The 22,843-nt window shown below is 45.7% G+C and overlaps 1 protein-coding gene across 1 annotated transcript in view; it reads right to left on the bottom strand.

The window, feature by feature from the left end:
- The window catches only part of Tet1 (tet methylcytosine dioxygenase 1), a 65,271-nt gene extending 53,715 nt beyond the window's left edge, over positions 1–11,556 (bottom strand). The window contains exon 1 of the mRNA XM_034523721.2: positions 9,718–11,556. Within this exon, the coding sequence (XP_034379612.1) occupies positions 9,718–11,556 (1,839 nt within the window). The remainder of the gene's footprint in view (positions 1–9,717) is intronic.
- Between the last annotated feature and the right edge of the window lie 11,287 nt (positions 11,557–22,843).

Here is a 22,843-nt window from a genome sequence, read left to right on the forward strand (position 1 = left end):
GCTGATCCATGGGAGTTTGAGGCCAGCCTGGTCTACAGAGTGAGTTCCAGCACAGGGAAAGCTACATAGTGAGACACTGTCTGAGAGGTTGGGAGGTGGGATGGCTCTGTGGGGAACCAAAGCAACCAAGAAGTAGCTGAAAATGCATGGCCACATCTATCTGCTCAGGGTGGAGAACGGGTGCACCGGTGGACCACACTTACCCATCATTCAGCTGATGATGTCAACTTTGAAGGACATCCCAATTCCTTTTTCTTTATCATCATCATCATCACCACCATCACCATCATCATCATATCATCATCATTTTGTGTGCCTGTGTTTGTGTGGGTACACCCTCCATGGCATGTGGAGCGCAAAGGGGATTAGTTTGGGGAGTTAATTGTCTCCCACCATTAGAGTCCTAGGGATCAAATTTAGGTCAGGATGAATGGCCTTTCTTAACTCTCTGAGCCACCTCAAGGTTCCTGTTTTCTCAAAGAACTGCCAGAGCATCCTGCCAGTATGTAACCCCGCCAGTCAGTTGCTCAGGGTGGCCCCTCCACCCCCTTTTTGAGTTTCATGCCTTTCTCCCAGAGATTGTGCCTCCTCCCTCACATACATGCACATACTTGGAGAAGCGGTGTCTCTCCCATTGATCGCTCAGTATTTAGTAAAGTTACCACGCCACCCAACGAATAACTATGACGTCATATATTTTAAATCAATGTATTACCTGTAACAGCCACAAAATAAATCGTGCTCCAAGAGTAGGGGTGCTTGGTGAGCTACTTGTGAACTCACCCGACATCACACTTGGTGACTTCAGGGAAATGTGGAAGCACACACTAGGTCTGCAGAGTTAGTTACTAAACAAAGGCAAAGCTTATCTCGGCCAGATGGGTAGTTAATGAAAGAGCTGCACTGACATGCCGTAGCAAACTACTGGGGTACAATGAGGGTGGACACAGGCCCAGAGGTAGGGAGCCTATTCCCATTACAGTCTCCTCCAGTGCCTACATCTTGAAGATCTGACAGGCGCAGTTCAGAACTTAGATAGCACTGGACGTTTTTAATAGGATAGATGAGAAATTAATAGAGGGTACAAGAGACCAAAGGTTCCAGAGGCCAGAAAGAGGGCTCAGTGCTTAAGAGAGCATGCTGTTCACGCACATGTGCACAAACATGCACCATACAAGTGCTCTGCTGCATGTAAACCTGCATGTCAGAAGAGGGCATTAGATCCTACCATAGATGGTTATGAGCCGCCATGTGGGCGCTGGGAATTGAACTCAGGACCTCTGAAAGAGCAGCCAGTGAGCCAGTAAACCTGAGTCATCTCTCCAGCCCTGCATAAGCCCATATTCAAAAATAAATCAGCCAGCAGGCAGAGGCAGGTGGATTTGAGTTCAAAGGCCAGCCTGGTTTACAGAGCAAGCTCCAGAACAGCCGGGGACACACAGAGAAACCCTGTCTCAGAAAACTGAAAAAAAAAAAAAAGAATTGCAGTTTTTGCTAGGCCAAGGTGTTAAGCTTACTTAACACCTTTAATTCCACGATTTGAGAGGCAGGCGGATCTCCGAGTTTGAGGCCGCAACCTGGTCTACAGTAACAAGTTTCAGGACAGACTCAGCCACAGTGTGACCTTGTCTCAACATACCCATTCTCCTCCCCGCCCCCACCCCAGAAAAGAATGACAGCTTTTCCCAGGGTGGGAGAACAAAATGTCAAAGAGGGAGGAGAGAGATAAGCCGGGAATTGGCTCAGGCATTTATTCTCAACATTCAGGGGTTTAGAGAGATGCAAATTAGAGCCCATCCTTTGCCACATACTGAAACCAAGGGCTAACCTAGGTTAAATGAGACTTTGTCTCCAAAGAACCCATGTATCATATATATTATATAGTATATACTATATATTACATATAGTATTGAACCTATACCATGGAACACCTCCTATGGCAGGTCTAGAATTGTTATGCTATATAGTAGGGGTCCAAAAACGTATTATCCAGCTCATGTTCTTTAAAGACAGGGCTTGCTGCTCTGGGACATGAGTTTGGTTCCCTTCGTCTCCTTCAGACTGCTAACAACCACCTGCCTCTTACTCAGCTCTAGGGAATCTGACTCCTCCCCCCCTCCCTTTCTGGCTTCCAGGCATCTAAACGCACACAGACACATACATACAGAAAATAACAATAGTAATATATATTGAAATAAAATAAAAAGCACTCATTTCCCTGAGGGGGGGTTGATGGCCAACCTGGGCTTCATAGCTAAACTCTCAATAAAAAGTCCTTTGACAGCTGCGTGGTGGTGGTGCATGCTTTTAATTCCAGCACTTGGGAGGCAGAGGAAGGCAGATCTCTGGAGTTCCAGAGCAGCTAGAGATATACAGAGGAATCCTGTCTTGGGGGGGAGGGGGGTGGACAGGGGACGGTGGGGGGAGGGGTGGATGTGGCGTGGAGGGAGCCCTTTGACATTGTTACTCCACAAAAAAACAGCTTGATCCATTTCTAGACCAGGAAGGTGATTCAAACTTTAGGCTTTTGCAATGCAAAGCCCTCAGGGATCGATTGCAGGTGTCAAGGGCAAAGGACTTCCCTCAACAAGAAAATAAGCCTGGGTTATTTTGTCACAGGCTACCTTAAAAGATAATAGGTAGAAAGTTGGAGTCTGGTTCAAGGCCTGGGATCGGGGAGAACACCCACAAAGCCAGCAAGATCCCAAGAGGTCTGAGGCTCAGCCTCACAATCCTTTAACAGTGCAGGCTTGACGTAAAGTTTAAAAATTGCCTATTTCTGTCAGAAACATCTTAGTGAAAACAAAACCATTTGAACAGTATTTTATGTGTGTGCTTGCTTGCACGTCGAATCTATGTACCGCATCTGTGCCTGATGCTCTGTAGAGATCAGTAATAGAGGTTTAGATTCCTCTGGAACTGAATTGGGGATGGCTGCCGCCTGCCTTGTGCTTGCTTGGAACGCAGGTCCACCACAAGAGCATCAAGGAGCAGTCATGGCTCCAGTCCTATGATTCCGTCAGCACAGGTAATTTCTCCCCTTCCTTCACCTCCTGCTTTGCTTTTGAAGTAAGAGGCCAGCTCTGAACTCAAACAATATGCTAGCCTCGTCATCTTGAGTGCTGGGGATAATGTTGTCTTAACCAAGATCAATATGTCCTGGGAAGGGCCCACACCCCACTGACCCCATCATTAAACTGAGTGCCTCTGACTTGTAACTGGTGTAATTATGTCATTGGAGAATTACGGCTGTCCATAATCAATGAAGCTAAGTGCAAGTGAGCAATTACAACTCAATATTCTGTGTCCATGTTGAGCAGTGGTGGGTGACACACACCTTTAATCCCAGCACTCTGGAGTCACAGGCAGGCAGATCTCCAAGTTCAAAGCCAACCTGGTCTACAGTGTGAGTACCAGGACAGCCAGGGCTACACAGAGAAACCCTTGTCTTCAGGGGAGAGAAAATAAAAATCTGTGTCCTCTGAAAACCCTGGATAAATCTGGTATCAAGACCACTGGAGGATGAAGATGGAGATTTCTCAGTAGAACAGTGTTCACCTCGTTACTGTGAGGCTCCAGAGTGAATGCTGAATGCCACCCTTTTAAAGTAGAAAGCCACCTCTGACAACTGGGGAGGCAGCCATAGGAGGACCGCTTAGGCTTGCTGGGCAGCCAGTCTAAGGACTAAGAGGAAGACATTCCTGTTGACATCTGTTCTCTAAGCAAGCATGTGGTACACACAAATTCAAGGGAGGGATGTTTTATACCTAAAAGGGAACTTATGATTCCCATACATCTTCAGTGACCATCTCTCAACCAGGCTGCTGCTAGGTTCTTCTCCCGCACCTACTCTGCTTACCCATCACCACAGCTCAGAGAGATGGATGATTAAAATGAGACCTCCCAGCCCACATCCTGATTCCCCACCAGCTACAGCCTTAGGCAACCATCTGGCCTCTCTGTGACTCTGTTTAGCTGGAGGCAGAGCACAGCCATTGGATGTGTGTGTGTCAGGTGTCTGATGCAACTCTGGAGACCCAATAAATACTCTGTGCCCAAATCACCACCTGTTCCAAGACACAGGACGTACCTGTGAACCAGAGCTTCAGAGACCGAGGTGACAGGCCTGAGTCACACTCCAGTCTGGTCTATCCAGGTCATCCAGGCCAGCAAGGCATACATAATGCGATCCTTTTCCAAATGTTTTGGAAATTATTATTCCCAAAATAGTGCAAAGATAAATAAAAATACAAACACACACATGCACGTTCGCGCACACACATACCAATGTTAACTATATACATACAGCTCCACACAATGGTCACCAAATTCAACCACCATCTAGATGGTGCCCACCATATACAAGACACAATTCTGATAGGAATGAGGGAGAAAAGACTCCTAGCCCCACAAACTTAGTCACGGAAGCGAAGCGTTCATGTGACATTTTAATTTCACGTGGTGATTCTGGATGAAAAAGATTCAGCAAAATCCACCATGGGGAGGGGGAGGGCAGGCTAGGTAAAGTTAATGAAACTTGAAAAAGCAGCTGTGTGGTAGTAAGATAGGCTTTAACCCCAGGACCTGGGAGATAGAAGCAGGTGGGATTTAAGGCCAGCCTGCTCTATAGATCAAGTTTCAGAACAACCAGCTCTACACAGAAAAAAAAAAATCTTGAAAAAGACCAAAATAATGATAATTAATAATAATAATAATAATAATAATAATGATAATAATAATAATGATAATAATGATGATGATGATAAAAGGACAAGGTGAAACTGTATCTAATGAAGTGTATGTTCTCTGTGTCACCCAGGGTAGTTTTGAAGTCATGAGCTTAACTGGCTCTGCCATCAACCCTCCTGGGTACTAAGATTATAATCATGTCTCGTGCTGGCATGAAAACATTTCAAAAGAAGGGCAAAAGATCACCACAGCACAGGATAAGGAACAACACCATAATTGTCATGTTATGAAATGTGAAACAAAATTATAGTGAAAGCCAGGCGCTGGGAACCCCCGGAGACACAGCTGTTCAGGAAGCTCACAGGCCTGGGCAATGCTGGGAGCCTCCAAAGTGAAAATCCTCAACAGCGCAGTGAGACACCGCACTGGAAACACAAATCAGGCGAGGTTGGAGGCGGCTCTGCAGGATGAAGGTAATACGACAGACTCACCGGAAGGTTGTCCTCTGACCTCCACTGGTAAACTGTGATGCTCAGAACCTGCTATGGTCCATTTGTCTGTCTGTCTCTCTTTCATCCTCTGACTTCCACAACAGGTCTGTGATGCTCGGAACATGCTATGACCTCTCTCTCTCTCTCTCTCTCTCTCTCTCTCTCTCTCTCTCTCTCTCTCTCTCACACACACACACACACACACACAAACACCCAAGACTTGTTGATAAGACGGTACTGTGAAGAAACTAAACTGTCTTTGTCTACCCTGTGAACCCTTCAGAAATCTCTTCAGTATATTAGAATTTGTTACCTTCTGTCCCCCCTCCCCTACTGAACCAGCTAGGCTGACTATTAACAAAGCAGAAAAACTGCTCAATAAAATAAAACATAATTTAAAACAAATTCTTAAGTATGGCCCAGCGACTAGGCAGTGGTGGCGTACGCCTTTAATCCCAGCACTTGGGAGGCAGGCACATTTCTAAGTTTGAGGCCAGCCTTGTCTACAGAGTGAGTTCCAGGACAGCCAGGGCTACACAGAGAAACCCTGTCTCGAAAAACAAACAAACAAAACAAAACAAAACAAAACAAACAAACAAACAAACAAACAAAGCACGGCCCAGTGGCTCAGAGCACTTGCTACACATGCTAAGGACCTGGGTTTCATTTTCAGCACCCACATGGTGGCTCCTGGCTCTCTGTGGACCCCATAAAGTGTACTTAAAATATACATACAAACACTCATATACAGAGAAATGAGCCAACTCTTTTGACATTCTGACACCTGGTAAGCAAATCTTGCAATCTGTAGATGCAAATTAGCTAAGAAGGAATGCTAGCACATCGGCAGGAATTTTTGCTGCATGCAACCTATGTCACTCCATCCAACATCCATAGCTCGAATCAGCTAGAGCCATCCACTGTCCTGCCCCTCCCGACCAACATTCCTCCCGTTCATGGCTCCGCTTTTGCTCTTTAATGAAAAACTTGACTGAAAACGAAGTTTATATGTGAAATATGAAATAAAAGCAAGCCATAGAGTGTCACCGAGAGGAGAGTGCTGCTTGGCGTGGGGACAAACGCTCATTCATTCACAAATGCTCAGGCAGGGAAGGATGAGCACTGGCTGCTTCCGGGAGCAGAGTTACTCGGTGTTCACGTATCCATGGTGCATGTGTGCCCATGTGGAGGCCAAAGGTCAAGTCAACCAAAGCTGTTCTTCCGGAGACCTTGTGTTTTTGAAACAGGGTCTATCAGTGAACTAGGAGCTCACCCATTTGGCTAGAGTGGCTAGCCAGCAAGCCACAGACGTCCAGCTCTCTACCTCCCCAGAGCTGGGATCCGGCACAAGCAGATATGCTGGTTATTTGCAAGAATGCTGGGAATCAACTTTCTGCCTTGATTACTACACAGCCAAGGCTAGCCCCTAAACTTTTGTATCTCAAAAACGAGTACATCATACACACTACTGGGCTGTGTGAAACACTGAGGAGCATGGCCAAGTGATGCTCCGTTCACCCCCAAATCCCATCACGGAAAGTGGAATAAACCACTTCTGAAGTGTCTGATGCATGGATGGTATCTTCCTGCAAGCCTCAGACCTGGGCCACCAGAAGGACATTTCTGGACAGGCATGTTGGCTTGTGGCCATAATTCCCATACTCAACAGAGTGAGGCAGGAGCATTTGTCATTTTGGGACAGGTCTGTGCTATGTAGCAATTTTCAGAAGAGTCTGAAGCTACAGTGAGGGTTTGTCTCAGAAATATACTATGAGGCTCGGTGACACACGCCTCTAATGCAAGCATAGAAAAGCCAGAGGCAGGGCTGGAGAGACAAGAGGGTTGACTGCTCTTCCAGAGGTCCTGAGTTTGCAGGGCAGTGGTGGCTCACGCCTTTAATCCCAGCACTTGGGAGGCAGAGGCAGGCGGATTTCTGAGTTTGAGGCCAGCCTGGTCTACAGAGTGAGTTCCAGGACAGCCAGGGCTACACAGAGAAACCCTGTCTCGAAAAACCAAAAAAATGTACTATGGTACTACATAGTGCAACATCGTAGGACACCAAGCATTTCAGAAGGAAGGATAATCAGAAGATCAAGATCAGGACTGAAGAGATGGCTCAGTGGTTACAAACACAGCTGCTCTTTCAGAGAATCCAGGTTCAATTCCCAGCACCCATGGGGCACCTCACAACTGTCTGTAACTCCAGTTCCAGGGCATCTGACACCTTTATACAAACATACAGGCAAAACAACAAAGCATATACACTCTTGCCAGATATACATGCAGGCAAAATTCCAAAAGCCCAGTGTATGTGTGTGTATATATGAAATACCAAGGATCTTGAATTTATATATGTATGTATATTATATATATATACATATATATGTATGTATATATATACATATATATGTGTATATATACATACATATATGTGTATATATACATACATATATGTGTATATATACATACATATATGTGTATATATACATACATACATATATACATACATACATGTATGTATAGTATGTATATATGTGTGTCTGTATACATATATACATATATACATATGTATATATGTATGTATACATATATATGTGTATATATACATACATATATGTGTGTATATACACACACATACACACATACATATACATATATATACATACATATATAAATTCAAGATCCTTGGTAAGGACACAGCTCACTGAGGGCAGTGCTACCTATATGCTGGCCCTCCTGGGAAGTACAAGAAAGCAGACTGGAACTGGTTTAATCCTAGCACTGGGAAAACAGAGACAGGTGGATCTCTGTGAGTTCAAACCCAGCCTGGTCTACAGATTAAGTTTCAGGACAGCCAGGGATACATACACAGAGAAACCCTGTCTTGAAAAACCAAAAAATTCAGAAAGTAGGCTGAGCCAGTAAGTGGCATTCCTCAGTGGTTTCTGCTTCCTTTCCTGCCTCCGGGTTTCCGCCTGGAATTCCTTCCTTGATTTTTTTCCTGGTGATGGACTTTACCCTGTAAGCCAAATAAACCTTCCATGTAGCATTCTTGGCTACAGTTAGGACAGCCTGGGATATGAGACCCTTTCTCCAAGAAGAACAGAGGCAGAAGGGAGCAGATGGGTGGGATGGAGAGAGGGCAGAGACCCTCATGAATACCTTACATTAGTTGGTAACAACTGAAGCTTCACCTATCACTTCTGGGTCTACACATTTTTACTATTTCCTCATTTCTTTTTATTGTTTTCTCTTGCTTTTTGAGATAGGATCTTTCTTTGTAGCTTTGGCTGTCCTGGAACTCATTATGTAGACCAGGTTTGCCCTGAATTTCAGAAATCTGCCTGCCTCTGCCCTCTGCCTCTTGGATGCTAGGACTGAAATTCATGCCACCAATGCCCACCCAACCTATTCATTTTCAGTGAAATAGACCATAAACACTTGTGAGCAGAGCTGGTTATTTAATGTCTTGACTCCTCTGCTAGTGACTCTTTGTGACTAAATATACATATGGCAAAGAAAACCACAAATTGAATATTGAAAATCTTTCTAGACCTCTCCCTACTTTTGGTATTTTAAAAAAATGGTCATGCTATAATATAATCTAGGTTGGCCTCAACCACAAGGCAATCCTCCTGCCTCAGCATCTGAGAGCCAGGGTTAAACAAGTGCCTTTAAGTGCCTGTGCCATTAAGAATCTATTTGGCGCCGGGCAGGGGTGGAGCACACCTTTAATCCCAGCACTTAGGAGGCAGAGGCAGGTGGATTTCTAAGTTCAAGGCCAGCCTGGTCTATAGAGTGAGGCAGAGAAACCCTGTCTCGAAAAAAAGAAAAGAAAAAAAGAAAAAGAATCTATCTGGGGAGAAACCCTTTAAATGCCCATCAACACAGAACTGGCTAATGGTCTAACCTCTTTTCAAAGTCTCAGATAAGAAGGCAGCATTTTAAGACTGGTAATTGAAGTCTAGAAGTAAGGGGGCTTATCCTGTAGCCCAGGTTACCCTGGAACTTGCTACGTGATCCAAGTTGGCCTCACATTAATCACTCATGAGCCCATGCCAGACATTCGCGTTGTGAAGTCAAAGGAGAAGTTTCAAGAGTTGGTTCTTTTCCTTCCACTCCCCAGGTCCAAGGCCTTAAGCTCAGGTTATCAGAATATAGCATGCATCTTTCCCCACTGAGCAAAAAAAGATTTATGACTATGTATGTGCGCCTGCGTGAGTTCCTATGCACCACATGCATACAGGCGTGCTCTTCTGTTCCTGGAACAGAAGTCTCAGGCAGTCCTGAGCTATATGCAGAAGAACATGGTAACCCTTGGCTAACTACACACAACCTGAGCTATAAATCTCAAGATGAACAGCTTAGGTTTGAGAAAGGCTGAGGAAGCTGCAGGTAAGGGTAGAGAACTTGCTTAGCTTGGGGAAACCCCTAGATTCAATTCCCAGCACCAACCTACCACAAGACACCATCCACAAGTACTTAGGGGCAGGGGCCCCAAACACAGGAGACCCTCCCAGCCCTTGGCTGCTCTCACCTGTACCTGGGAGGTAGCCTCTGGCTTCTTTTTAAGCACCTCGCATTTCCTCTTCTTACAGATCTGGTGGCTGTTCTTTCTGTTCTTGCAGTAGGTACATTCCCCACAGTTGGCCTTCTGCTGACAAGGCTCACAGACCCCACACGGCTTGCGCTTCCTCCTCTCCACCTTTGGCGGTGTAGATTTACATGGAAGAGAAGAGGTCTTGGCCTGTGTAACGGGCATAGATATCGTTGTGGCTTTGACATCAGCTGAGCTGGTCATGCTGACCTGAGAAATCCCTCCTTCCAATTTGCTGGGAGCAGCCTGAGAGCACTGGGTAAGATCTAATGGGACATCCTGGAGTTCATTCTCGGGGGCAGTTGTAAACCCTTGTGTGTTTGCTGGCAAAGGATTGGCACCACATTGCTGCTCGGTAGTTTTTTGTATACCATTTGCAGCTATTACCAGAGGTATTGAACTTGACTCAGAGTTCGGTGGGGGTTGGGGAGCGTGTCCTGAGTCCAAAGTTAAAATTGGGGTAGCACCTTGGACTTCAAGCCCACAGGAGGCAGAGCTGTGGGGCTCAGGCCCTGAGGGAGGGGTAGTGTAGGTAGTAACTGTGTTTGGAGGCTTAGGGAGGAAGATAGGCAGGTCCGGGGCAACATCCGTATCCATACCCACAGTCTCTTGTTGGTTTAGCATAGTAATAGCACCAAGATCCTCTGGTGAGTCTGAGCCCTTGTCCAGGGCCTCACCATGAATGAAGTCAGCACCAGGAAATCCCCACTGCTGTGGGAGAGTCCTAAAGGGCTGTCCTAGGACAGAGGTGGCATCCAGAACTTCATTCGGTTGGCTTCCCACTTGTTCTGGGGTAGTTTTAAGGGTTTCCTCTTGGGGCTTAGTATCAAGGACATCCGGCTGTGAGCCTGCCAAGATGAATTTTATCAGAGCTGTGGGATATACAGACTCATCAAGAGACATGCACGTTTTAAGGTCCAATTCAGGAATGATCCTAAAACTGGAGTCGGGAAAGCAGTTATGATCACTTCCCGGATTCGGAGAAGGATCAGACAGCTTGGGAGACTCCGCTTGGGAGCTCAAGTCTACTAACTGATTGCTAGTGTTTCTCTGAGAGGTAACTTCGGAAGTTGATCTTTGGGGCAATGGAACACACTCCTGAGGGGAAGCACACGTGTTATCAGATGTCTGTTGAGAAAGCAGTTCGTCACAGTGTGTCCCTTCCAGTTGCCAAGAAACTCCCGCTTCAAGGTTCTCATATTTGGAAATACAGCTTTGTGGGTCTTCTATTCTTTGAGGGCAAGACTGGGCTATCTCTTGGCTCTCCCCCTCAACTAAACATGTATTCTGTTCACCAGTTAGGTTCTCTGTATCTGGGGACACGATGGCTTCTTGGCTGGGAACTGAATCATTTTCAGGGTGCTTTACTCCCGGGTCGTCCTGGATGTTGTGTATACACTGCTTCTTTGAAGTTGGTACTTTCTTAGGTTTGGGTGTGACTGTCGGGCGCTGGGAGAGTCGCCAGCTAAGAGAGGTTCTTCGAAGAGCCATTGTAAACCCGTTGCAAGTTAAGGACTCTGGGTTCTGAAAAAGATCCTGATTCATTCGGGCGGCCCCAGCTCTCGTCAGAAGACTTGGCGCAGGTGTGGGGGTTTTGCCTTCTGTTTCCTTCTTACCAATTTTTCTTTTAATTAATTGCTTCAGTTTTCTGGGGTTCATCACCTTCCCTGATGCCCCATGTTTGACAGCCTGCTTTGATGTCTTCTTCTGGCTGCTTTTCTTTTTCTGTAGCTTTGTTTTGACTGATTTGGAAGGCTTTGCGGGGCGGGACCGAGACATGGCAGCAGAGTAGGAAAAGATACAAGGACGCAGGACACAGTGTCATTGGTCCTTTGCAAAGTCTTCCTTTTGAGGAGAATCTGCAGGTGCTGCCACGGTTGGTCACGTGAGGATTGGGTCTAAAATAACAACAGCAAATATTATTATTAGTCCTTTGTACTCAACTGGAAAAATATTTGCTAATAAATTAATAGCTAGAAAACTGAGAATATTTACTACCAAAGGAAGAAAATGCAGATGGTATTTGGCCTGGCAGAGTGGCTCAAATTTATATTCCCAGCATTTGGGAGACTGAGTTAGTTATTGCATGAGTTACAACATTATTTAGGTAGAGGTAGGATGGTCAGGAGTTTGATTGAGGCCATCTGCAGCTATATAGTGAATCTGAAGTCAGTCTTGGCTACATGAGATCTTGTCTCAAATAAATGGGAACCTAGACCATTGGCTTGAAATTTGGGCCATTGCCTGCTCTTCTAGTACACCTTGGGCTCAATTCCCAGCATGCACATGGCTGCTCACAATTGTAACTTCAGTCCCCGCAGGCCATCTGTTGCCCTTTTCTTGCCTCTTCGGGCACCAGGCATGCACTTGGTGCACAGACAAACATACAGGCAAACACCCAAACACATAATTATAGCAAGGTAGTGATGGCACACTCCTTTGATTCCAGCACTGGAAAGGCAGAAGCAGGTGGATCTCTGAATTCAAGGCCAGCCTGGTCTACAGAGCTCCAGGACAACCAGGGCTACACAGAGAAACCCTGTCTCAGAGAAAAATCTTAAATTTAAAAAAGAAACCACAGAGCAAGCATCTAGTAAACTTTTCATTGTTGCAGGCACCTTGCAGGCAACCTGTGGTTCCACAGCACCCACATAGGGGGCGCTGTAACTCCAGCTCCGGAGGTTTATACAGTTCCACCCGTTCATATCCTCAGATACAGTTCCACAACTATCTTCAGAGAGCCAAGAATTGTTTTAATAACTGTTTGCATTAAGAAATGACATCTAAGCAGGGCAGTGGTGGTGCACGCCTTTAATCCCAGCACTTGGGAGGCAGAGGCAGGTGGATTTCTGAGTTCGAGGCCAGCCTGGTCTACAGAGTGACTTCCAGGACAGCCAGGGCTATGCAGAGAAACCCTGTCTAGAACAAACCAAACCAAACCAAACCAAACCAAACCAAACCAAACCAAACCAAACAACAAAAAAAGAAATGACATCTAGGGCTGGAGAGATGGCTCAGTGGTTAGGACCACTGACTGCTCTTCCAGAGGTCCTGAATTCAATTCCCAGCAACCACATGGTGGCTCACAACCATCTGTAATGAGATCTGATGCCCTCTCTGGTGTGTCTGAAGACAGCTACAGTGTACTCTCATACATAAAATAAATCCAAAAAAAAAAAAAAAAGACATCCATTTCAATCTCCAAATGTAACATCGTCAAAGGTATGTTTGTTTGTTTGTTTGTTTTAATTTATCATGACGGTAGAACTAAAAACATTTAGAGGCCTATAATCTAGGTACAGGAAAGACAACTAAAACTCGTGTATGTGGGCCAGTAATCTGGATAAGCCAGAGGGTGTCCTGGGATCTAATTTTAAAAGTAGTTTACAAGTTGATTTGTCGATTTTGTCTTTTTAATTGAAGTGCTTTTGAAACTCAAAGTGTAATTAAATCACTGCTCATGATTTAGCATCCAAAACATAATCCCAGCACTTGGGAGGCAGAGGCAGGTGGATTTCTGAGTTCCAGGACAGCCTGGTCTACAGAATGAGTTCCAGGACAGCCAGGGCTACACAAGAGAAACCCTGTCTCGAAAACCAACAACAACAACAAAAACAAACAAACAAACAAACAAAAAAAACCAACAACAACAAAAAAGATGAAGGGGGATTCAAGAAGATCAGGTCTTTTCCCAATTGAACAGTTCCCTCACACACACATTTTTAAAAAGAAGATCATGAAACAGGTCCGTGACCCCTAAAATCCCAACTATAGAGAAAAAAGAAAAGTGACTAAAACAGGCAGGCAAGCTCCAGAGACAATCAGAAGAAACAGTGGGCCCCTTGAACTTTATCACTTTGCAGGCACAGATGCAATGTAACCTTTTGTGATAAACTAAGGTGTGTCCAAGGGATAGATTCTTTTTGAAAACTGTAGGGAAGGATATTAAAAAAAAAGACATAAAGTAGCTCATATTAAATAGGTCTATAATAATACGGATTATCAAAGGTGCCCTAAAATTAATTTTTAATTTTATGAACATTGAGCCAGGTGTGGTGGCACAAGTCTTTAATCCCAGCTTTAATCAGAGCAGAGGCTCCGAGGCCATTCCAGGACAGCAAGGGCTCCACAGACAAACCCTGTCTCAATATAAAAAATAAATTTATAGACTAAATTTATAAAACTAAATAAATTTTAAAAAGCCCAGACGGAGAGGGTGTCATACACCCTTAATCCCAGTACTCCAGAGGCACAGAAAGTAAGACTGGTGAGTTCCAAGCAAGCTTGTACTTACTACAGACAAGCTCCAAACCAGCCAGGACTATCTCAAAACAAAGAAAATACAGTAAGAAGCCAGATGTGGTGGGCATCGGTGACCCGAAACAGGTAACCGGAGGTAACACTGAGAAAGACTCGAGGTCAACCTGTACAGCATTAGATACAAACAGACTCAGAAGCGTGAAACCAGGTCTACAACCAGTCAGGAAGCAGAGTTCAAAGCCAATTCTAGGACAGTCTGGGCTATTACATACAAGAGCCTGTCTCCAAACCAAACCAACCAAACAATAAAGAAAAGTGCCATGGTGGGTGGTGTATGTCAATAATTCCATTACCTGTATGCTGGAGGGTCATGTTCAAAGCTGTCTTCAGCCAGGTGGGGGTTAAGGGATGGAAACTAGTCTGAGCTAATTTTTAGAAAACTGAGTTTCATTCAGGCTTGGCAATAAAGGCCAGTAATCCCAAGTACTTGGGATGCTGAGACAGGAAAATAGAGAATTCATGATGCAGATTGAGTTCCAAGCCAGATGAAACTCCCCTGTCTCACAATGAAAGGAAAAAGGGTGGGGATGCAGTTCAGTGGTGGAGAGCTTGTCTCTCATGTCTGAAGCCCTAGGTTTAATCCTCAACATCACCAATAAATAAATGAATAAATAAATAATATATAATTATATATAATTTATATATTCTATATATAAATTTACATTTATATTCTAGGTTAGAATATATATGTATATATGTATATATATATAATATATATGTATATATATGTAATATATATATATATTATATATATATTACACACACACATATATGTTTTACTTACTCTAACCTAGACTATATCAAGGTATCTCTGCAATGTAATATACATATATACCTGGTACCCATCTTAATAAATATATAGCAAAGCCCAGGAGGGGGAACCATGTGTAATTAACTGACACCATCCCATAAATCCTTAATGTCCAGGGAGGAAAATAAAGCTAGTCAGAGTTGGCACTGGGGGGTAGAGGCAGTTGAATCTCATGAGTTCAAGGCCAGCCTGGTCTACAGGCCAAGTTCCAGGATAGCCAGGGTCTTCAAAAACAAAAAGGAGGGTGGTGGTGGCACACGCCTTTAATCCCAGCACTTGGGAGGCAGAGGCAGGTGGATCAATTCTGATTTCTGAGTTTGAGGCCAGCCTGGTCTACACAAAGTGAGTTCCAGGACAGCCAGGGCTACACAGAGAAACCCTGTCTCGGAAAAAAACAAACAAACAAACAAACAAACAAACAAAAGGAAAGAAACATCTGAGACATCAAACCTATTGGGAGTGGCCGGGAAGGTCTGGACCATGCTAACCTAGCTCTCTGCCACTGAATCCTTCACGCCTGGCTCTCCCCACCCAAGACGGGGCCTTGCTAAGTGGCAAAGTAGGCCTAGAACTTAAAATCCTTTTCTCCTCAAAGCCTCGTTCAAGTATTGAGATTTGGGGTGTGTGCCACCATAGCTTAAAGTTACCTAGCCTAATGAGTGAAGAGATAAGATTGAAACTTTGCCTCAATATGATATGAAAATTATAAAATTTCCCCTTTTAAGAGGTTTGAACATTTTGTTTTGCAATTATGAAAACCATCAAGGTAGCAAAGATAGCCCAGCAGAGTAAAGTCTTGGGAAGCCAAGGCTGAAGACCTTCACGGATGTGTAGAGCATACACATTGACTCCTATAGGCTGTCTTCTGACCTCCAAACACCAGCAGTGCATGCGTGCATACTACATGCACAGTGCATGCACAGCACACTCGTACACAGCATGTGCACACAAAGTAAAGTAATTAAAAATTCAGAAACAAGAGTATTCAAATAAAAAAAATAAATAAAAGAATTTTTTCACTTTACCTAAAAAATGAAAGGTCAGCTCGCTAGCAATTCCAGTTGGCTGTAAATTACAGTATTGACGGCACCATCACGGAATTTCCTCCCACTCGTACATCTCTCCTCTTTCTGTACCTCTGGAAGTCCCCTGCACAGGCAAAAGCTGCAGCACTTATATAAGTAACCATTGAGCCCACCTGCCAATTTGAAATCACACTGCAAACCTTCCTGCTACCGCCAGAGCTCAAGTGTCATTTGCATGCCTAAAACTACTAGCAAGCTGATTTCCGTCCCAGAAAATTTAAAGGCTTTTTCCCTTGACTAAAAAACAAAAAAAAAAAAAAACCAACAACAACAAAAAAACTAAACTAAACAAAAAAACTAGACAAAAAAAAAAAAAGACTTAAAAGCATTTTCTAAGAAAAGCTGCCACCTGGCTTCATTTTCCCACAACTAAGTTCTGTGTAGAAAGGAAGGTGGGGGCTGGGGTGGGGTGGGGAGGCAGCAACTCCTGACCATTCCTAGACAGTTCACCATCTCAGGAAGTGTGAAAGCCTGGGGCGCTCGGAGAGGCAGCTCAGGGAAATGCAGCAGAAAGCTGCCTCCTTCCATATGTAAAACACCCCTGACACTCCGCGGGTGGTGGTGTGGGGAGGACGCAAGCAAATAGAACCAAAATGGAAGAGGACAGGGAAAAAAGGAGGTTAAGTGGCTCTTCCAAAAGCCAGACTGTGTAATGAAGAAGAGTAAAAGGCCAAGGAACAGTATCTTATACATTTTAAAAGGTGAAAAGACAGAAATCCAAATGACTGAGCAAAGCCAAGAATTGACAGGAATAACGCAAGGCGTTAAAGACAACAGAAGAGAAACAGTAGGGAAAGGAAAGGAAAAATCAAATGACCTACAGGTTTTAAAAACTAATTGAGGACAAGGGGGAAAAAGAAAGGAAGGAGACAGGATGTGTCCAGAAGGTGGGGGAGGGGAAGAATGTAGATAAGGAAGAGACAAAGGGTGAGGAGGGTGTCTCAAAACCTCTGACCCACCCCTTCTTCGGAAGCTGGGATCCGAGAGCAGTAGTTAACTCATTAACATGGTGAGTTCTACTGTCGTTTAGTCGAACCTACTAAAGACTGTATCCTATTCGTCCAATTGTTTATTTTAAAAAGACCCCAATTAAAAACGCTTAATTGGAGAACTGAAGACATGGGCATTGCCCTATATAATCAACCAAGAACTGCAATCAATCACAGCCGGGAACTCAGTCTCCGAGGCAGGAGTGTCACCGGGAGGACCTGGTTCAACTGAGGGAAAGCCACCGGAATACCAGGTGGAGGGTGCATATCTGTAATCCCAATAGTCAGGAGGCTAAAGTTGGAGGAGTCATAAGTTCGAGGTTAGCTTCTGCCAGTAAAGGTCAAGTCAACCTGGATTAGAATGACACTTTACTGCACATAAATTCTTTAAAACAGACATCAAACCCCAGGAAACCATAAAATGTATCATCTGAGATTCTTTTTAATTATGACTGGTCTACATGCATTAAGCTCCACTGTAGCCATAAATGCCTAATTAACTATATTCAGTTGTATGCATACTTTCCAAATTGTTTTTGCCTAAAGAAACCAATACCTGACGGTATGGGATGTTCTATAGTGCTCCATCCTCCAATCCATCAGGGGAGAGCACGCAGCACCCCAACAAACGAACACCGTATGCTAGTCATTTCCGCACCCCAAGGTCTGGAAAGTCGTTGCAAACATTTCTTCACTAACTGGTCATTAAGGAGGTAAAATGAAGCTTATTTAAAGCCCCAGCTCGAGCCCTGGGGACTAAGGCCCACTCACAGGATAGCTGGTTCACTTGGAAACACTTGTGGGGGTTGGGGGAAGCTGGGAATCTTTATCCTTGCTTAAGAAAGCATTAAGTCTTTCTTAAAGTCACATTAATTTTACTGAGTCAGAAACGGACCCAGTTCATTTCACTAAGGGTAACTAACTGGAGGCTGGAGCCGGACAGTCCTTTCCGGACTCAGTCCTACGAATTAATAGACTAACGCTGTAGGTGAGGGAGAGAGTAAGAGAAAGGGAAGTTGCTTTTTCCGTCTTCGAGACTGGTCTCACTGTGCAGCCCTGGCAGTCCTGAAAACTCTGCCTTTGCCGCCCTAGCGCTGGGATAATCGATAGGCGAGCACACCCCTGGGGGAAAAGGGAGATTTGCTTCCTTCCTTACCCCGCGGAGTAGGCGGTGGTCACTTCAGCCTCGGCGGGGACCCGGAGCTCACGTGCAGCACGAGCCGGCTTAGGCACTCACTCTGCCTCTGCAGGCACACATACACCCTCAGTCCCCTCTCCAGGATCCCAGATCCAGTCAGTGGCACTCCAAAAACTTTCGCAGAACTCCCTGGCAAGACATCCTGCTTCCCCTGTTCTTGCTTCTTGAACCTCCCAATTCCAGGCCAGCCTTCCCTGGACCTCCTGGTCGACTGCACTCCCAAAGCGGTGCCCCAGCAACCCTTCTCCCTAGGGTTCCTCCGCGGAAGATGGGGATGGATCTCGAACGCGGGAGACACTTCTGCACGCGACAGCTCACACTCCCCACTCCCAGCTGCCGAAAGCTCTCGTCTCCCTTCACGCTGAGACACTCAGACTTTCTCAAAGTGGCTGACTCTGAGAACTTCTGTCCAGGGACCTCCGGGAGGCCACACATGCGTTTCCCCTACAGGATCTCCAGTTGATCCCGAGTCTGGGGGTCCCCATGCGAACCGGCCCGAGCCAGAGTTAAACTCTCTGGCGAGCGCTGTAAGGTCCCCCTCCTGGAGCATTGTTAGCCACCCGCCACAAAATACCCTGAGCGGCCCGGGTAGGGGGTCGCGGCGCGGACGAGTCATCACCCAGCACTGCTGGATGCAGAGTCCCAGCATGGTCGAGATCCGCCCCCCAACACCGTCCCGCCACAGAGTAGCGCCCTCTCCCAGCACCCCTGCTCTTTGCCGCAGCCCCAGCTCACCCTAAATCCCAGGGCAGCGCGGGTCGCCCCTGCTCCAAGCCTGCACCAACCCTTGGACAAACTTTCCAGCTGGTCTTCGTCCGCGCAACTTTGGAGCCTGGGGCTCCGGCATGCGCCAAGGAGTGCGGGAGGGCCTAGGAAGGACACTTACCATCCGGCACGGTCAGGGCCCAAGCACCCGGGGTGGGGAGCTACTCCTCAAATGTTCCCGTTGGAGAGGCAGGTAGAGGTGCATGGCCAGGGAGGGAGAGGGCGTCCAGGGGCGAGTACAGACCCCGGGGTTGTACACACCAGTTGCAGTGTGCACAGTGTTCCACGAGCGGAGTGCGCGGGTACTCCCGGCCAGGTCAGCGCCCCACTAGAGCAGCGGTGTCTCCCCACTACAGACCTCAAGGAGTGTAGCTGGGGCTCAGCCTTTGCTGGACCCTGTACCGCTGAGAGAGAGGCAAAACGCGAGCTGGATTTTCCCAAATCGGAGCCGGACTCCACTGGACCCTTCTCCAGTCCATTCACTCCTTTCTCCCCTTTCCCAAAATTCCGTCCTCACTCCCTCCCTTTTCTCTCAGGTCAAAGGAGAGTGTTGAAATCTACAGGTCAACATCTCTTTCGTGATGGGAGTCTCTAGGGTAAGAGTATCTCTAAAATTGAATGTTTCCAGAAGACAGCCGGATCATCCAGGTGAGGTAACATCCTGGAGCCTTCCTTACCTGAGCCTGAGCAGTGTCAAATCAACCTCAAGACCAAAGAGAAACCAGATAAGCCATGACTTATCTTCTACATCATTATTCTTATTAGTCATTGACCGCGGACTCATTAGTGATCATAATCACTTTACAGAAGATGAAAATGCAGTAAGAGGGACATTCCGGCCATGAGGCTTGGGTTTGCTGCTAACTAGGAATATTCCCAAGACAGCTGTCTCTTCTTCCAGGAGTCTGATCTTACACAAGGGAATCTAAGCCTTTAACTGTTAACTGTACCGGACCACTGGTTCCTGTCTGGTGGAAGGGAAAAACGGACTTATGGTCTTATACTTCCTCCACTCAACACCTGAATTGCAATGAGCACTTCATAAATGTCCCTAGATCAAACTGTGCACCTTACACATTTATTCTTGACTAGGAACCGGTTATAAGGGGTTTGTTGGTTCGTTTGTTTTGCCTTTAAAACAGCCTCTTTGTAGCCCAGGCTGCCCTCAAAGGGAGGAAGCTTCCAGCCACAGCCTTCCCAGTGCTGGGATTATAAAGGAACTTGAACATGGGATGTCAGAAATGCAGTTCTAGCAGAGTTCTGTTCAGTGGTGAAGAGTGAGGCCTCAATATAATCTCACAAACCTCCCTGGATAGCTCACTCTTTCATTCCCTCTTTTAGATGTCTTGGCTAGCCTTCAATTTGATGACCTTGAACGGACACTCCTTTCCCTACCTATACAGTCCTAGAAAACTTGGTGATGAAAACCCAGGCTTAACCTTTTTAGACAGACAAGGCAAACACTCTGATAAAACCGCACAAATCTCTCATTTCCAAGCCAGCCTTATTAAAGTGAGACACTGTCTTAAAGTAAACTTTTGTTTGTTTGTTTGTTCGTTTTGTTTTTCCAGACAGGGTTTCTTTGTGTAGTCCTGGCTGTCCTGGAACTCACTCTGTAGACCAGGCTGGCCTCGAACTCAGAAATCCACCTGCCTCTGCCTCCCAAGTGCTGGGATTAAAGGCATGCACCACCACTGCCCAGCCATACAATTTTTTTTTTTTTAAGTTTTATTTTATGCATGTAAGTACACGGTTGCTGTCTTCAGACAGGCCAGAAGAGGGCATCCGATCCCATTTCAGATGGTTGAGAGCCAACATGTGGTTGCTGGGAATTGAACTCAGGACTCTGAAAAAGCAGCCAGTGCTCTTAACTGCTGAGCTGTCTCTGCAGCCCCACATGCAATTTTTTTTCTTTTTTCTTTTGGTTTCTCTCTGTGTAGTCCTGGCTGTCCTGGAACTCACTCTGTAGACCAGGCTTGGCCTGGAACTCAGAGATCTGCCTGCCTCCGCCTCCTGAGTGCTGAGATCAAAGGCCTGGGCCATCACTGCCTGACTGATTTTTACTTTTACATGATGGAGTCGGCTTGGGTTTTCTAGGATGGCCTGACTCTCTAGGATGCTTCTGTCTAAGACTCCAGAAAAGCTCAGATTACAGAACTAAGTGATATTCTGTCTCCCCTGTCCTTCACTTAAGTTTTGAGATAGAGGTTTCACTATGCAGACTCAGCTGACTTCTAACGCACTATATAGACTGGCCTTCAGAGCCACCTCTATGTCTGGGATTAAAGGGCAAGAATTGAAGGCATGCAGCAACGTGTCTGCCACGAGTATTACTGTTCTTACAAGGCTTTAATACCATGCCTAGCCATCACGTGTGTAGTACAAATTTGGCTCAGGTAGACGCTGAATATACTTCCAAGGCCATGCTCACTCTTAAAAATTGTCATAGACCTTATTTGTTGGCCACCCCTAGGGATACAGCACACTTGGCAGAATGAGCTGTTATTCCAGACCGATTCTTTTGTTGTTGTTGTTTTCGAGACAGGGTTTCTCTGTATAGCTCTGGCTGTCCTGGAACTCACTCTGTAGACCAGGCTGGCCTTGAAGTCGGAAATCCTCCACCCTCTGCCTCCCAAATGCTGGGATTAAAACGTGCACCACCACCTCACAGCTTCTAGCCCAATTCTTAAGTTTTTGTTTTGTTTTGGGGGGGTGTGTTGTTTGGGGTTTTTTGTTTGTATTTTAGTTTTATTTTTTGAGACAGGGTCTTCCTGCGTAGCGGTAGCTGGTCTGAATTCCCTATGTACACCAGGCTGGCCTTGCTAACATTGATCCAGCCAGTTCTGCTACCCACTTGCTACAATTTGATACTTTTACATAACTTCAAGCATCTTTTCATTGTTACATTTTCCCCGGGTCTTTCTGGTTTCTCTTTTGCAGTATAGCTGGCACCTGAAGCAAGTAACCTGTCACTAAGCCACTTCCCCACTCATAAATCATCTTGTTTGGGAAAAAAAAAATATTCTACACTGGGTTTACTAGTTTGTAGAATTGACAAATGTGCCTGTGTGGAGGTCAGAAGACAATGACAACTTGCAGGTGGCAACTCTCCAACTCCACCTCATTGGTTTCAGGGATGGACAGTCATCAGGCTTGGCCACAAGTCCCTTCATCCTCTCTGTTCCATCTCAATAGCCCTGGCTGGTTGACTTTATTTGTTTTGGTTTGGTTTTTTTGTTTACTTATTTTATGAATACAGGATTGCTGTCTTCAGACACAATGAAGGCATTGGATCTCATTACAGGTGGACCTGAGGCATTATGTGGTCACTGGGAATTGAACTCAGGACCTCTGGAAGACCAGTCAGTGCTCTTGTTTTGTTTTCTATCCTAGGCTTTCCTGAAACTTACAATCTACCCCAGATGGTTTTGAACCTGCAGAAACCTTCTAGACATAACCTCCCATTCCTGAGATTACAGGCAAGAGACTCCACATCTCTTTAAGGCCGAGTTTGAGGCTAGTGGGATGGCTCCCTGGGCAAAAGCACTTAGTCCTTTATATTACATTAATTTTGAGTTAAGTGGAGAGTGTTGGGTGCCACAATATGTATACATTTGGAGGTCAAAAGACAAGTGGGACTTGAACCACCTTGATAGCTGCAGAACAAACACACACACACTTTTTTTTCGGAGGCTTGGGGGTTTCAAGACAAAGTTTCTTTCTAAAGCCTTGGCTTTCCTGGAACTCAAAGAGACTAGCCTGCCTCTGAGTCCTGGGATTAAAAGTGTCACCTCGCCGGGCGGTGGTAGCGCAGGCCTTTAATCCCAGCACTTGGGAGGCAGAGGCAGGCGGATTTCTGAGTTCGAGGCCAGCCTGGTCTACAGAGTGAGTTCCAGGA

Source organism: Arvicanthis niloticus, chromosome 20, assembly GCF_011762505.2.
Source record: "Arvicanthis niloticus isolate mArvNil1 chromosome 20, mArvNil1.pat.X, whole genome shotgun sequence".
Taxonomy (NCBI): domain Eukaryota; kingdom Metazoa; phylum Chordata; class Mammalia; order Rodentia; family Muridae; genus Arvicanthis; species Arvicanthis niloticus.